This window comes from Anomaloglossus baeobatrachus, chromosome 3, assembly GCF_048569485.1.
Source record: "Anomaloglossus baeobatrachus isolate aAnoBae1 chromosome 3, aAnoBae1.hap1, whole genome shotgun sequence".
NCBI lineage: Eukaryota > Metazoa > Chordata > Amphibia > Anura > Aromobatidae > Anomaloglossus > Anomaloglossus baeobatrachus.
The window spans coordinates 291,349,831-291,365,582 of NC_134355.1; the positions used below are offsets into that span (position 1 = coordinate 291,349,831).

The 15,752-nt window shown below is 48.7% G+C and overlaps 1 protein-coding gene across 2 annotated transcripts in view; it reads right to left on the reverse strand.

Annotated features, from left to right (window-relative positions):
- The window catches only part of MTCL3 (MTCL family member 3), a 131,994-nt gene that overhangs the window by 58,307 nt on the left and 57,935 nt on the right, over positions 1–15,752 (reverse strand). For both annotated transcript variants that reach the window (XM_075339930.1, XM_075339929.1), the window contains exon 6: positions 14,617–14,914. In XM_075339930.1, coding sequence (XP_075196045.1) covers positions 14,804–14,914 — 111 coding nt within the window. In that variant the 3' untranslated portion in view covers positions 14,617–14,803. The remainder of the gene's footprint in view (positions 1–14,616; positions 14,915–15,752) is intronic.

A 15,752-nucleotide genomic window follows, 5' to 3' on the forward strand; every position in this document is an offset into this window, starting at 1 on the left:
CTCATATCTCCCACAGGTGCGCCACCTCGCTGCTTCTCTGGGAGACTCTTCCTGTCATTTCCTGTCTTTCTAAGCTTTTTACTACCGTGTTTCCCGGAAAATAAGACATCCCCCGAAAATAAGACCTAGCAGGAGTTTTCAGGGATGCTTAAATATAAGACATCCCCTGAAAATAAGACCTAGCCGCGGTCAATAATGAAGTGTCATGCAGCGGTGAAAAAGTTAAAGACACTGCAGGACACTTCATTATAGACAGCGGGCACCCCCAGAACAAAGAAGAAGAGAAAAGACTCCCGATCATATTCACCAGACGCCGGAGTAGTAGAACGCATCAAGGTCCTGCGGCGGAACACACACGCACACACATACATCAGATCTGACACACACACAAACACACACACACACACTACAGATCGCATCCACACACTCACCACATCCTGCGATATCGCTTGCTTCTCGGCGGCGATACTGTGCAGTGAGCTGCCAGGACCTGCCAGAGAATCACATGGCTGGAAGCATGTGATATCTCCGGATGTTATGAGTGTGTGCGCGCGTATGTGCGATATCGTGAGTGTGTGTGAGTGTATGCGATCGGATGTGTGTGTGTATAATGTCTGATGTGTATGTGTGTGTGTGTGTGGCAGAGGAGGACGGCGTGCAGCACAGCTGCTGGGAGTGCCCACCGGAGAGCACAGGGAGGAATGATGTGTAAACTGTGTGTGTGTGTGTGTGTGCGCGTGTGTGTGCTGTCTGATGTGTGACTGTGTTCTGATATGTGAGTGTCAGCCAGATGCAGGGGAGGACAACTGCTGGGAGATCACAGGGAGGAATGATGTGGAATGTGATGTGTGTGTGTGTGTGTGATGTGATCTATGCTAGTGTCAGCCAGACACAGGGGAGGCATGCAGCACACCTGCTGGGAGATCACAGGAGGATCTGGGAGCCATACAGACATCTGGGGCTGGTAAGTATGACGATACTGGGAAAGGGGGTCTGCGTTTTGTGGGGGTAAACTTACCCCGAACCATGTTCCCTCGATAATAAGACAGCCCCTGAAAATAAGACCTAGTGTTTTTTTTCAGGGCAAAAAAAAATATAAGACAGTGTCTTATTTTTGTGGAAACAGGGTAACTAAGCTCCTCCCTGCCATTAGCTCTCCCTAGCCTGAGAGCACCAAGGGAAGTAGCTTACCCCATGTGGCCATCTAGTGGTCGCACACAGAATATATCATAAATCATATCTATAGTACACACAGTACATCAACATTAAACAGTACATTTACAGACAGGGGATTTGCAGGTCTGGGGCAGCAGAGCCTTACACCTCCTTACAGTGACACAACAGTGTCCCTAGGAACGCATGGCTGCCTTGATGACATGCTGGTGTTCTGCAATGCCAGGTGGCTCTGCATTGTGACATGGCAGTGTTCTGTCTACACACACTGATTGACTGATAAAAGTAGTAGTAGTAATAATAATATTATAATCATCATTATAATACAACAAAAATAATTCAGATTTTATTTATTTTTTTGGGGGTGGGGATATTTTCCCCCTAATCTTTTTTTCACCCACATTTTGAAACCAGAGGGAGACAACGGATTTCAAAAGATATGACACAAAGAAAAAAAAAAAATCTAACCAGACAATCCAACTAGCTAGCCAGCCAACTAGCCAGTCACGTAGCTAGCCAGACAGCAAGTTAGCCAGCTTTTCAGCCAGCCAACCAGCCAGCCAACCAGCTAGCAAGTCAGTCAACTAGCCAGCCTGCCAGGTAGCTAGACAGCAAGCCAGCCAAACAGCCAGTCAACTAGCCAGCCCAGTAGTAAGGCATCCAGCTATCAAGCCAGCCAGCTAGTCAGCCAGATAGCCAGCCAGCTAGTCAGCCAGCCAGCTTGAAAACCGGACCAGCCACTGCCAGGCAGGCAGATTTATAGGCGAAGGTCACAATCTGAGGTCAACAGGCATTGTGACAAACCAGTGTCCTTAACAATGTGTGGCCGCGTTGATGACATGCTAGTGTTTCCGTGATGTCAGGTGGATTGTGACATGCCAGTGTTCCATCTACAGGCACCGATTGTCCAATGAAAGTAGTAGCAATATAGTTGTTATTATTATTATTATTATTATTATTATTATTATTATTATTCATTTTAATAATGAGAACAAAAAAAAGTTACAATTTTTTTTGGGGGGGGGATTTTTTTTGCTTGCTTCGTCAAAAGTCCAGGAGTGAGTGCTCCATTAAAGGGAGACAATAGGTCACAAAAGAAATGATCCAAAGAGAAAAATAAAAATCCAGCCAGCTAGCCAAGCCAACTAGGTAGCCAGCCAGCAAGCTAGCCAGCCAAGTAGCTAGCCAACCAGCTAACCGGAAAACCAGTTAGCTAGCTAGCCACTCATCTAGCTAGCCAGCCAGTCAGGTAGCAAGCCAGCCAGTCAGCTAGATAGCAACATACCTTGCCAACCAGCCATCTAGCCAGCCATTCAGCTAGCCAACCAGCCAGTCATCCAGCTAGCCAGCAAGCAGGACTTCCAGCCATCCAGTTAGAAAGCTTGCCAGTCAGCCAGCTAGCTAGCCAGCCAACCAGCTAACAAGCCAGCCAGTGAGCTAGCCAGCCAGCTCAGCTATCTAGTTAGCTATCAAGCCAGGTAGCAAGGCAGCCAGTTAGCCAACCAACAAGCCAGGAAACTAACCAGCAAGCCAGAAAGCCAGCCAAATAGCTTGCCAGCCAGGCAGCCAGCCGGCTTGACAACTTTCACAGCTATTGCCAGGCAGGCAGATTTATAGGCGAAGGCCACATTATGATGTCAACAGGCATTGTGACACAAGAGTGTCCATAGCAAGGGATGGCTGCATTGATGACACGCTAGTATTACCGTGATGTCAAGTGGATCCGCATTGTGACATATCAGTGTTCCGTGCAAGGCACTGCCGCATTGGTGACACGCTAGTGTTCCATGATGTCAGGTGGATCCGCATTGTGAATTCTATCAACTGGCACTGACTGCCCAATGAAAGTAGCAGTAATGTTATTATTACTAATTTTAAAAAATAACAATAATAACAAAAAAGAAACATTTAGATTATTTTTTTTGGGAAGAGTAGGGGATATTTTTTTCCCTAATCTTATTCTCATTTTTACCCGTAACTTGAATGTCGAGGAGTGAGTGCTCCACCAAAGGGAGACAAATGGTCACCAAAAGGCAAAACCCAAGCCAGCTAGCCAGCTAAGCTAACTAACCAGCCAAGCCAACTAGCTAGCCAGCCAACTAGTCATCTTGCAACACGCCAGCCAATGTGCCGGTTAGAAAGCCAGTTTTCCGGTCAGCAAGCCAGACAGTTATCTAGCCAAGCCAGCCAGCTAACCAGAAAACCAGCCAGCTACCTAGGCACCCATCTAGCTAGCCAGCCAGTCAGGTAGCAAGCCAGCCAGCCAGCTAGATACCTTGCTAACCAGCTAGCCAGCTACCAAGCCAGCTTGCCACCAGCCAGCCAGACTTCCAGCCATCAATCCAGAATGCCAGATAGCTTGCCAGCCAACCAGCACGCTACACAGTCAGATAGTCAGCCAATTAGCTACCAAACAAGCCAATTAGCCAGCCAGCAAGCTACCCAGCCAGGCAACCGACAAAACATTCAGATAGCCAGACAACTTGACTACTGGCACAGCTACTGCGAGACAGCCAGAATTATAAGCAAAGGCTACATTGTGAGGTCAACAGGCATTGTTGTGACACAACAGCTTCCACAGCAAGGCGTGGCCGCATTGATGACATGTTAGTGTTCTGTGACAGGTGGATCCTTATTGTGACATACCAGTGTTCTGTGCAAGGCATGGCTGCATTGCTGACACACTAGTGTTCCATGATGCCAGGTGGCTCTGCATTGTGACACAGCAGTGTTCCGTCTACAGACACCGACTATTATTGTTTTTATTTAAAAAAAATGTTTAGAAATTTGTTTTTTGTTTGTTCTTTTATTTTGGGGGCAGGGGATTTTTTTCCTTTAGGCCCTGTGCACACACTGCGGATTTTACCGTGGAACTGCCGCGGATTTCGCTGAAGGACTGCTGCAGAAAATGTTTATAACATTTCTGCAGTCCTTCTCCAGCAAAACCTATGGGGATAAAAAAAAATGCTGTGCGCACCACTTCGTTTTTTGTTCCTACAGGTTTTGCTGCGGAATTTCCGCTGCGGAATTAATGTGCATGTCACTTCTTTTACACAGGTTCCTGCGGTTTTTGCCATAGATAATGGAAAAAAAACGCAGGGACCAACCTGCGGAAAAAACGCGGCAAAACCGCAATTCCGCACACAAACCGCAACAAACCGCGGCAAAACAGCATGCGGATTTCGGGTGTGTTTGCATTTTTTTGCTGCGGCTGCGAAATTCTTTCGGAGGATCCAGAATTTTCTTAACAAAATTCTATTTTCTAGTGCGCACAGGGCCTTAAATGTTTTTTTCACCCGCATCTTGGAAGTTGAGGAGCGAGTGCTCCATCAGAGAGAGTCAACAGGTCCAAAAGTGATGATCCAAGAAATAAAAAAAGACAGCTAGCTAGGCAGCCAGCCAAGCCAACTAGCCTCGCCAGCCAGCCAAGGCAACTAGCTAGCCAGCCAGCTAGCTAAGGCAACTAGCTAGCCAGCCAGCTAACCAACCAGCCAGGTAGTTAGGCCAGTCTGTTTGTAAGCTAGCTGGCCAGTCAGCCAAACAGCCAGCCAGTCAACGAGTAAGACAGCCAGCTCCGAAGCCAGCCAGTTACTAAGCCAGCCAACTAGCTAGCCAGCCAACCAACTAACTAGCTAGCCAGTGAGCTATCTTGATAGCTAGCCATCCTGCTATTTAGCCAGCTTGCTAGGTAACCAGCTAGCTACCAGATAGCTAGCTAGCCAGCCAGCCAGCTAGCCAGACAACCAGCTAGTGTATAGCCAGCCTTCCAACCAATTCGCTAGCCATCCAGCCAGAAAGCAAGCCAACTAGCTAATCAGCCAGTGAACTTTCCAGTCAGCTGGCCAAGCCAGCCAGATGGATAGCCAGCTAGCCAGATGAACAACTAGCACAGCTACTTTCAGGCAGCCAGACTGATAGGCAGAGGACACATTGTGAGGTCAGCAGGCAAAGTGTGACACAAAGGCGATACAAACAACACCTATCATCAAGCCAGCTAGGCAGACAGTCAATCAGCCAGCCAGCCAGCTATTTAGCCAGCCTTCCAGCTAGCTAGCCATGCAACTCACTAACTAGCCATCCAGCTAAGCCAGTGAGCCAGCCAACTATACAGCTAGCCAGCGAGTCAACCAGCTAGCTAGCCAGCCAACGAGCCAACCAAGCTAGCTAGCCAGCCAGCCAGCCAGCTGGTCAGCCAAACAGTTAGCCAGCTAGCTTGCCAGCAAGATGGACAGCCAATGAGGCAGCTGAACAACTAACACAGCTACTTCTAAGCAGCCAGATTTATAGGTGGAGGACACATTGTGAGGTCAGTAAGCACTGTGACACAAAAGTTTTCTAAGCAAGGCGTGGCCGCATTGATGACATGTAGTATTCCGTGATGACAGGTGGATCCGCTTTGTGACATACCAGTGTCCCACGCAAGGACTGGCCATATTGGTGACACGCTAGTGTTCAGTGATGCCAGGTGGATTTCCATTGCGATACGGAATATTTCATATACAGACAATGACTGCCCAATGAAGAAGGGAATTTTGTTACTTACCGTAAATTCCTTTTCTTCTAGCTCTTATTGGGAGACCCAGACGATTGGGGTATAGCTACTGCCTCCGGAGGCCACACAAAGCACTACACTAAAAAGTGCAAGGCCCCTCCCCTTCTGGCTATACCCCCCCGTGGTATCACGGGTTCTCCAGTTTTAGTGCCAAAGCAAGAAGGAGGAAAGCCAATAACTGGTTTAAACAAAATTAACTCCGAGTAACATCGGAGAACTGAAAAACCGTTCAACATGAACAACATGTGTACCCGCAAACAACAAAAACATCCCGAAGGACAACAGGGCGGGTGCTGGGTCTCCCAATAAGAGCTAGAAGAAAAGGAATTTACGGTAAGTAACAAAATTCCCTTCTTCTTCAGCGCTCTATTGGGAGACCCAGACGATTGGGACGTCCAAAAGCTGTCCCTGGGTGGGTAAAGAAATACCTCATGTTAGGGCTGCAAAACAGCCCTCCCCTACGGGGGTGTCACTGCCGCCTGCAGGACTCTTCTACCTAAGCTGGCATCCGCCGAAGCATAGGTATGCACCTGATAATGCTTGGTGAAAGTGTGCAGACTGGACCAGGTAGCTGCCTGGCACACTTGTTGAGCCGAAGCCTGGTGTCGAAATGCCCAGGACGCACCCACGGCTCTGGTTGAGTGGGCTTTAAGCCCTGAAGGAACCGGAAGCCCCGCAGAACGGTAGGCCTCTAGAATTGGTTCTTTGATCCATCGAGCCAGTGTGGCTTTAGAAGCCTGCAACCCCTTGCGCGGACCAGCGACAAGGACAAAAAATGCATCGGAACGGCGCATGGGCGCCGTGCGGGAAATGTAGATTCTGAGTGCTCTCACCAGATCTAACAAACGTAAGTCCTTTTCATACCGGTGAACCGGATGAGGACAAAAGGAAGGCAAGGATATATCCTGATTAAGATGAAATGAGGATACGACCTTAGGGAGAAACTCCGGAATGGGGCGCAGCACTACCTTGTCCTGGTGGAACACCAGGAAGTGAGCCTTGGATGACAGAGCTGCCAGCTCAGACACTCGCCGAAGCGATGTGATCGCAACGAGAAACGCCACCTTCTGTGACAGGCGAGAAAGGAAACTTCCTTCAGAGGCTCGAAAGGCGGCTTCTGGAGAGCAACTAATACCCTGTTGAGATCCCATGGATCTAACGGCCGCTTGTACGGGGGTACGATATGACAGACCCCCTGTAGGAACGTGCGCACCTTAGAAAGACGTGCTAGACGCTTCTGAAAAAAAAACACGGATAGTGCCGAGACTTCCCCCTTAAGGGAGCCGAGCGACAAGCCCTTTTCTAACCCCGAGTGCAGGAAGGAAAGAAAAGTAGGCAATGCAAATGGCCAGGGAGACACTCCCTGAGCCGAGCACCAGGATAAGAAAATCTTCCACGTTCTGTGGTAGATCTTAGCAGAGGTGGACTTCCTAGCCTGTTTCATGGTGGCAACGACCCCTTGGGATAATCCTGAAGACGCTAGGATCCAGGACTCAATGGCCACACAGTCAGGTTCAGGGCCGCAGAATTCCGATGGAAAAACGGCCCTTGGGACAGTAAGTCTGACCGGCCTGGTAGTGACCACGGTCGGCCGACCGTGAGATGCCACAGATCCGGGTACCACGATCTCCTCGGCCAGTCTGGGGCGACGAGTATGACGCGGCTGCAATCGGATCTGATTTTTTGCGCAGTACTCTGGGCAAGAGTGCCAGAAGTGGAAACACATATGTGAGCCGGAACTGCGACCAATCTTGCACGAAGGCGTCTGCCGCCAGAGCTCTGTGATCGCGCGATCGTGCCATAAATGCCGGGACCTTGTTGTTGTGCCGAGACGCCATTAGGTCGACGTCCGGCACCCCCCAGCGGCGACAGATTTCCTGAAACACGTCCGGGTGAAGGGACCATTCCCCTGCGTCCATACCCTGGCGACTGAGGAAGTCTGCTTCCCAGTTTTCTACGCCCGGGATGTGAACTGCGGATATGGTGGATGATGTGTCCTCCACCCACATGAGGATTCGCCGGACTTCCTGGAAGGCTTGCCGACTGCGCGTCCCTCCTTGGTGGTTGATGTATGCCACCGCTGTGGAGTTGTCCGACTGGATTCGGAACTGCCCTCTGTCTAGCCACTGCTGGAAAGCTAGTAGGGTAAGATACCCTGCCCCGATTTCCAGAACATTGACCTGAAGGGTGGACTCCTGCTGAGTCCACGTCCCCTGAGCCCTGTGGCGGAGACAAACTGCTCCCCACCCTGACAGACTCGTATCTGTCGTGACCACTGCCCAGGATGGGGGTAGGAAGGATCTTCACTGTGACAATGAGGTGGGAATAAGCCACCATTGCAGAGAGTCCTTGGCCGTCTGGGAAAGGGAGACTTTCCTGTCCAGGGAGGTTGACTGCCCGTCCCATTGGCGGAGAATGTCCCCTTGCAGTTGGCGCAGATGAAACTGCGCAAAGGGAACTGCCTCCATGGCTGCCACCATCTTCCCTAGGAAGTGCATGAGGCGCCTTAAGGGGTGCGACTGGCCTTGAAGGAGAGACTGCACCTCTGTTTGCAGTGAACGCTGCTTGTTCAGCGGAAGCTTCACTATCGCTGATAGAGTGTGAAACTCCATGCCGAGATACGTTAGTGATTGAGTCGGTGACAGATTTGACCTTGCCAAATTGATGATCCACCCGAAAGTCTGGAGAGTCTCCAGCGTAACATTCAGGCTGCGTTGTCATGCCTCGAGGGAGGGTGCTTTGACGAGTAGATCGTCCAAGTAAGGGATCACCGGGTGTCCCTGAGAGTGCAAGACTGCTACCACTGCTGCCATGACCTTGGTGAACACCCGTGGGGCTGTCGCCAGACCGAATGGCAGAGCTACGAACTGAAGATGGTCGTCTCCTATCACAAAACGTAGAAAACGTTGGTGCTCCGTAGCAATTGGCACGTGGAGATAGGCATCTTTGATGTCTGTTGAGGCAAGGAAGTCTCCTCGAGACATTGAAGTAATGACGGATCGGAGGGATTCCATCCGGAACCGCCTGGCGTTCGCATGCTTGTTGAGCAGTTTTAGGTCCAGAACAGGACGGAAGGAGCCGTCCTTTTTTGGAGCCACAAAGAGATTGGAGTACAAACCCTCGCCCTCGTTCCTGAGGGGGGACAGGGATCACCACTCCATCTGCTCTTAGAGCGTCCACCGCCTGCAGCAGGGCATCTGCTCGGTGGGGAGGTGGGGCCGTTCTGAAGAATGGAGTCGGAGGACGAGAACAGAACACTGTCCTGTGCACGTGAGCACAATGTCCGTCACCCACCGGTCTGTGACCTGTGGCAGCTAAATGTCGCCAAAGGCGGGGGAGTCTGCCATCAACCGCGGATGCGGAGAGAGAGAGAGAGAGCTGAGAGTCATGAGGAGACCGCCTTGGTAGCGGTTCCTCCGGCTGCCTTCCTTGGGCGTGATTGAGCCCGGCCGGAATCTGAGCCCATCTGAGGTTTTGTAGCCCTTTTGCACGAGGACAATTGGGACCTGCCCGAGCATGGGAAGGACCGAAACCTCGACTGTACTTTTAGGACAGCATGAATAGGGTAAGTCGCAGTGCAGACATTGCGGGATTACGGACGCCTCTGCGGTACAGATGTACATGTGCTCAAGGCCAGCTGCGCAAGAACAGCTGAAAAGGTTAGGTTGCCTATACGGCTGTGAATGGCGGAGCAACCGACACGCCGATAGCGTCCTAGACAGATTTCAACCAGAGTCCATCTGTCTGTGAATGACATCTTTAAGTGAAGCCCCATCTCCAGTGCAACTATGGCTCTAGACGCAAGCCTGGAGATTGGAAAATCCACCTTTGTACCCTGGGTCCAGCGCTTGACCACGTCAGGGGAAAAGGGATAACGTGTATCTTAAAAAACGTTTGGAGAAGACGCTTATCTGGTAAGCGTGGTGTTTCTGGACTGCTTCTCTGAAGTCAGCGTGGCCAGAAAAATACTCAATATCCGTTTGAGATACTGAAAAGGGACTTCTCCTGCTGGGAAGCCGACTCCTCCACTGGGGGAGCTGAGGGAGAAAGATCCAACCTTCCATTGATGGACGCTATAGGATCATTCCGTATGGCGTTACCATCCGGTGTATCCGGATTGATAGCGATGTCAGGATCAAAGTCCTGGAGAGCTGCCTTATCATACAGAGAGTCCTCCTGGGACCCCCCCGTTCCAAATGAGGTTGGTCAGGAAGATTGCCCATGGCCTGTCTGGACTGCAAGTCTCTATCTTATGACAATATATCTGTCGAAACTACAACTCCGTCCCTGTCCTTGGACAGGGATGACAGGTGGTTTCTTTGGCCACGACTAGTAGAGACCCCGGCAGACGAAGTGCTAGAGACCCCGGCAGACGAAGTGCTACAGGGGAGCATGCACACAATGGGACGGTGCCATGAACAGCATCCCATGTAGTAAAAACAGCACTGAAAATCTGTGTTGCTTTTTTGCCGCTGCCGACTAGCCATCTAGAAGTATATAGCCAAGATTGGTGACCGTACAGTGCAATGTATAGCATACAAGCATAAAGTACAAATGAACACTGCAGCACAAGCAATACAAGCAGCATAGAAGCCTGTGCCCTGGCACCTCTGCTCTTCTGCTGCTGTAGACTAGTCATCTAGGGAAATATAGCCCAGAAGAGTGACCATACAGTGCAATGTATAGCATACAAGCACGAGTACAAATGCACACTGCAGCCCATGCAATACAAGCAGCATAGAAAAAAACCTGTGCCCCAGCACCCTTGGTTTTCTGCTGCTGTAGTCTAGCCATTCCAGGAGAATATAGCTAAGACTAGCGACTGTACAGTGCAATGTATAGCATACAAGCATAAATACAAATGAACACTTCAGTACGTGCAATACAAGCAGCATAGAAAGCCTGTGCCTTAGCACACCTGCTTTCCTGCTGCTGATGTGTCGCTCTCCAAGCGGGCATATAGCGACCTATGCAGTTAAAATACACATGTATACACTGCAGTATATATTGGGGTCAGCACTATGTGTGCCGCTTACCGCCCGCCTATAAGCGGGTGTATGGTCGCCACCGTCCTGCCTGGTTGCCGAAAGTCCGAGCTCGGACTGCAGTAATGGCTGCCGGCGTCTTCCCCAGCTCGTGTGAGGAGGGGCGGGCCGTGGGCGTGCCCCAAGTCAGAGCGGGAATCCGGCGTCCGACAGTGTGCAGTGAGAGGGCTGGAGCATGTAAAAAGGCTCCAGCCCTCGGCGCTGCTGATTGCTCAGCGTCTGTCCCCTTCCCTGAGTGACAGGGAGGGGGCGGGAACGAAGCGGCACTAGGCCGCAGAAGCCGGGGACTGGATTTATAAGCGCCGCCGTAAAAGCGCGGTCGGCGCCCAGTCCCCGGCGAACTACAAGTCCCAGCCGCGCCGCCGCTCCCGGAGCGTCCGGCGCGGTAGTTCCCAATACACAAAGTCACTCAGCAAAGCTGCAGTGACTGTAACCCTTTACTGTCCCCGGCGCACTAGCACACCCAGCAAGTCTGGAGTGTGCTGTGTCTGTGTGTCCGGGGACACAGAGTACCTGTAATGGTGCAGGGCCATGTCCCTGAACGGTACTCCAGCTCCGTATCCAGCAGGTTCAAATGGGTCTGTGGATGGAGTCCGGCGTCAGAGCTTTGAGGCCGGCAGGATCCCACTTCCTCAGAGCCCCTCAGGGGGATGTGGAAGGAAAGCAGCATGTGGGCTCCAGCCTCCGTACCAGCAATAGGTACCTCAACCTTACAACACCATCAACGGGTGAGAAGGGAGCATGCTGGGGGCCCTATATGGGCCCTCTTTTCTTCCATCCGAAATAGTCAGCAGCTACTGCTGACTAAAATCTGTGGAGCTATGCATGGATGTCTGACCTCCTTCGCACAAAGCTTGAAAACTGGAGAACCCGTGATACCACGGGGGGGTATAGCCAGAAGGGGAGGGGCCTTGCACTTTTTAGTGTAGTGCTTTGTGTGGCCTCCGGAGGCAGTAGCTATACCCCAATCGTCTGGGTCTCCCAATAGAGCGCTGAAGAAAAATACAATAAAAATAATTAATACTAATTAAAAAAATTATGTATTTATTTTTTTGTGAAGATTTTTTTCCTTAATATTTTTTCCACCTGCATCTGGAAAGTTGAGGAGCAAGGGCTCAAACAGTAGAAGGCACCCGGTCACAAATGACATAACTAAACGGAAAAAAACTGTAGAAAAATGGTTCTGAGCACCACTGGTGGACACAGACAGAAAAGGGACCCTGTGCAAGAACAATACATGTGCCCTTTGCTGCCTACAAGCTCATCAAAATGCACAGTTCCACCTGCTTTGGAGGTAGAAATTGGTCCCCCGACCTCTTGGGCCCCTGTGCGACCACACAGGCTGCACCAATGATATGTCTACCCCTGTAGTGTGTATTTTAATATTAGGAAAGGAAACTATTAAAAAGAAGTGTACGGTCATTGTTACATAAATGTTCAAAATAAGTACATTAACCTCATCAGGTCCAAGTGACCAATTTAATAATGCATGCAGTTTGTATTGCGAAATCCGGTGACACATTCAATTTAATGGGGTAGTCCACTACTTGGACAATCCCTTCTCACACCCATATCTGCCCCTCTGTTAAAATAAAAAAACTTATACTCCCCTCCTGTACCAATGCCGTTCTATCTGGCACTCGCTATCCTGTGGCTCACTTTCTCTTGATTACTTATACATCCGAAGGTGGGGACAGTGAAACTAGCGAGAGGAAGTGTAGGCTTTTCTGTCTGAATGGGGGCAAACCTGTGGAATGAGAAGGTGTTGTCCTAGTAGTGGACAACCCCTTCAATATATCCTCATACATTCAGTACTCCTTTATTGTGTTACAAAGCTATAAATCATTTATAAAAGCGGAGACGCAATAACAAACACAATACATGGAGAGGTGTACTATGAGCAGTTGGGTTTTTTTTGTGTTTTTTTTAAGAAAGCCGCCATGTTTGTCATTCATAGACAATCTGTTTAAATTAAGTACGTTGCTGTACTGATGAACACTGAGAATTTTGGAACAGAATCCAAAATATTCAAAGGGGACCTGTCAGGTGGAAAAATGCTATTAAAGGGAACCTGTCAGCAAATGTGGGGTCTATAAGCTGCGGCCACCACCACCGGACTCTTATATACAGCATTCTAACGTGCTGTATATAAGAGCCAAGGCTGCTGTGTAGAACGTAAAAATCACTTTCTAATACTTATCTAAATAGTCGATGCGGTGGAGTTGGGTCAATGGGCGTCTCCTTTCTCCGGTGCCGGTGCCTCCTCTTTTGGCCATCTTCGTCCTCCTTCTGAAGCCTGTGTGCATGACGTGTCCTACGTCATACAAACTCGCTGGTCCCGCGCAGGCGCACTACAATACTCCTGCGCAGGACCTCAATGCCGGCGAGTATGGATGACGTAGGACATGTCATGCACCCGGCTTCAGAAGAAGGACAACAGATGGCCGAAAGAGGAGGCACCGGCACCGGAGAACGAAGACTCCCATCTGACCCAACTCCACCGCAGCGACCATTTAGGTGAGTATTATAAAGTGTTTTTTACGTTCTACACAGCGGCCTGGGCTCTTATATACAGCATGTTAGAATGCTGTATATAAGAGCCCACTGGTGGTGGCCGCAGCTTATAGGCCCCAAAACTAGTGACAGGTTCCCTTTAACCTGCAGATGGGGTTAATCTGCAGGTAAACAGCATTGTGAACCTGCCCGGCACCTGCACATTGAATCCTGCTGCCAGAAGGAAATTAACTGTAATCCTCCCGGCAGCGTACTGGTTTCAGTCACGTGGGCGGCACCGGCATGAGTTCAGTTACCGCTCTGTGTATGGGCAGCGGCAGCTGTAACCACACCCCCCACACTGACTGACAGCTGCTCTGTATTACAGGTAGATGTCAGTCAGTGCGGGGGTGCTTCATTAAAAAAAATGTCACCGTTTGCCTTCTACAGCCTCGATTGCTGTCTGCAGAATGAGCTGAGTATTCTGAATAGAGAGCTTGTCACTCTAAAGGCCACTTTACACGCAACAACATCACTAACGAGATGTCGTTGGGGTCACGGAATTCGTGACGCACATCTGGCCACATTAGCGACGTTGTTGCGGGTGAAACACAGGAACAACCATTAACGATCAAAAATACTCACCACATCGTTGATCGTTGACACGTAGTTCTAATCTCAAATATCGTTGCTGCTGCAGGTACGATGTTGTTCGTCGTTCCTGCGGCAGGTCACATTGCTATGTGTGACACCGCAGGAACGAGGAACAACATCGTACCTGCGGCCGCCGCCAATGAGGAAGGAAAGAGGTGGGCGGGAAGTTATGGCCACTCATCTCTGCCCCTCCGCTTCTATTGGGCGGCCGCTTAGTGACGCCGCACAAACCGCCCCCTTAGAAAGGAGGCAGTTCGCCGGAAGGTAAGTATGTGTGACGGGTGTTAGCGATGTTGTGCGCCATGGGCAGCGATTTGCCTGTGACGCACAACCGATGGGGGCGGGTGCTTTCACCAACGACATCGCTAGCGATGTCACTGTGTGTAAAGTGGCCTTAAGTCTCTATTCTGACCTATCAGCTGATTTATGGCGACAGACCACATCAAAGTTGTATTTGCAGGGAAATAAACAGCTTGTAAAAGCAGAACGGTGTAACACTTTTAATGGAACCCAATTACAAAATAATTTTTAGGACAAAATACATGCATATAGGAAACAATAAAATTGTTCCTGAAGGCGCACATCCATTTAAAGTGAAAACATAGTGGTTTTATAGTTTGTCATGAGGAACATCATTGCAAGAGAGAAAAAATAAGCTTTATTGATAGCAACAGAAAGCATATATTCCATTGAACTTACTTTTAGAAGCTGCCAGAAGTGTTTGGTGGTTTATATATACAAGTATGTAGTCTTCAGTGTTTACTGTAAGCATAGCTGGAGCAGAAACTATATTTCTTCTATTTCTTATTATCTTGGTGAATGGACGAACAAAACATAACTGAAAATAAATAATGACACAAAACAAAAAGAAAAATGGCGGAAAATGTTACAGGACAAAAAAGAGGGTGAAAAGGAAGACAAGCTTAAATATAGTTGTGTAGGAAAGAGAAGAAAATAATACTAGGATGAGGATAAGTAAAATAATAGGCTGGAACATCTGGGAAGGTAAATACAGAGACAGAAAGGTTTATTCACTCAGTGCTGCCAGCAATAGACCGTACACAAGAGAAAGAAACAGTGCTGCATTTCAAGCCTTAACTGCAGAACAGACATTATTTATCATTTCTCAGGAAGCTACAATCTGCAAAGACAATTCCCTGAATACTTTCCTGAGCTGAGGAAATAGAAAACAGGTCACATCATTATTTCAGGGTCAAAAGAGAACGAGACGTTTTCTAGAAAAGTGCACAAAAAAATGTTTTCTTCTACACTAACTTCTTTGCTAGTGGTTAGGGGTATTACTTGATGCGGATGAGACAATACATTTTGTCATAAGGACAAAGAAATAGAATAGTTACAGGGATTGGGAATGTAAATGTAATCTTACCTAGCTTATCAAATAAGGAAGCTACGAAGAATTAGGTTTTTCAATATACCATATAGGAACAAGAACAATGAAAGCATCAGTAAATCATTCCCATACAGCAGAGTTGCTTTAAAGGGAACATGTCAGAATGATTTTACCCCCCAAACTATTTATATGTGCATGTAGCCTCAAACTATTTATATGTGTATGTAGCCTCAAACTATATATATGTGTATGTAGCCTCAAACTATATATATATATATATATATATATATGTGTATGTAGCCTCAAACTATATATATATATATGTGTATGTAGCCTCAAACTATATAAATGTGTATGTAGCCTCAAACTATATATATGTGTATGTAGCCTCAAACTATTTATATGTGTATGTAGCCTCAAACTATTTATATGTGTATGTAGCCTCAAACTATATATATGTGTATGTAGCCTCAAACTATATATA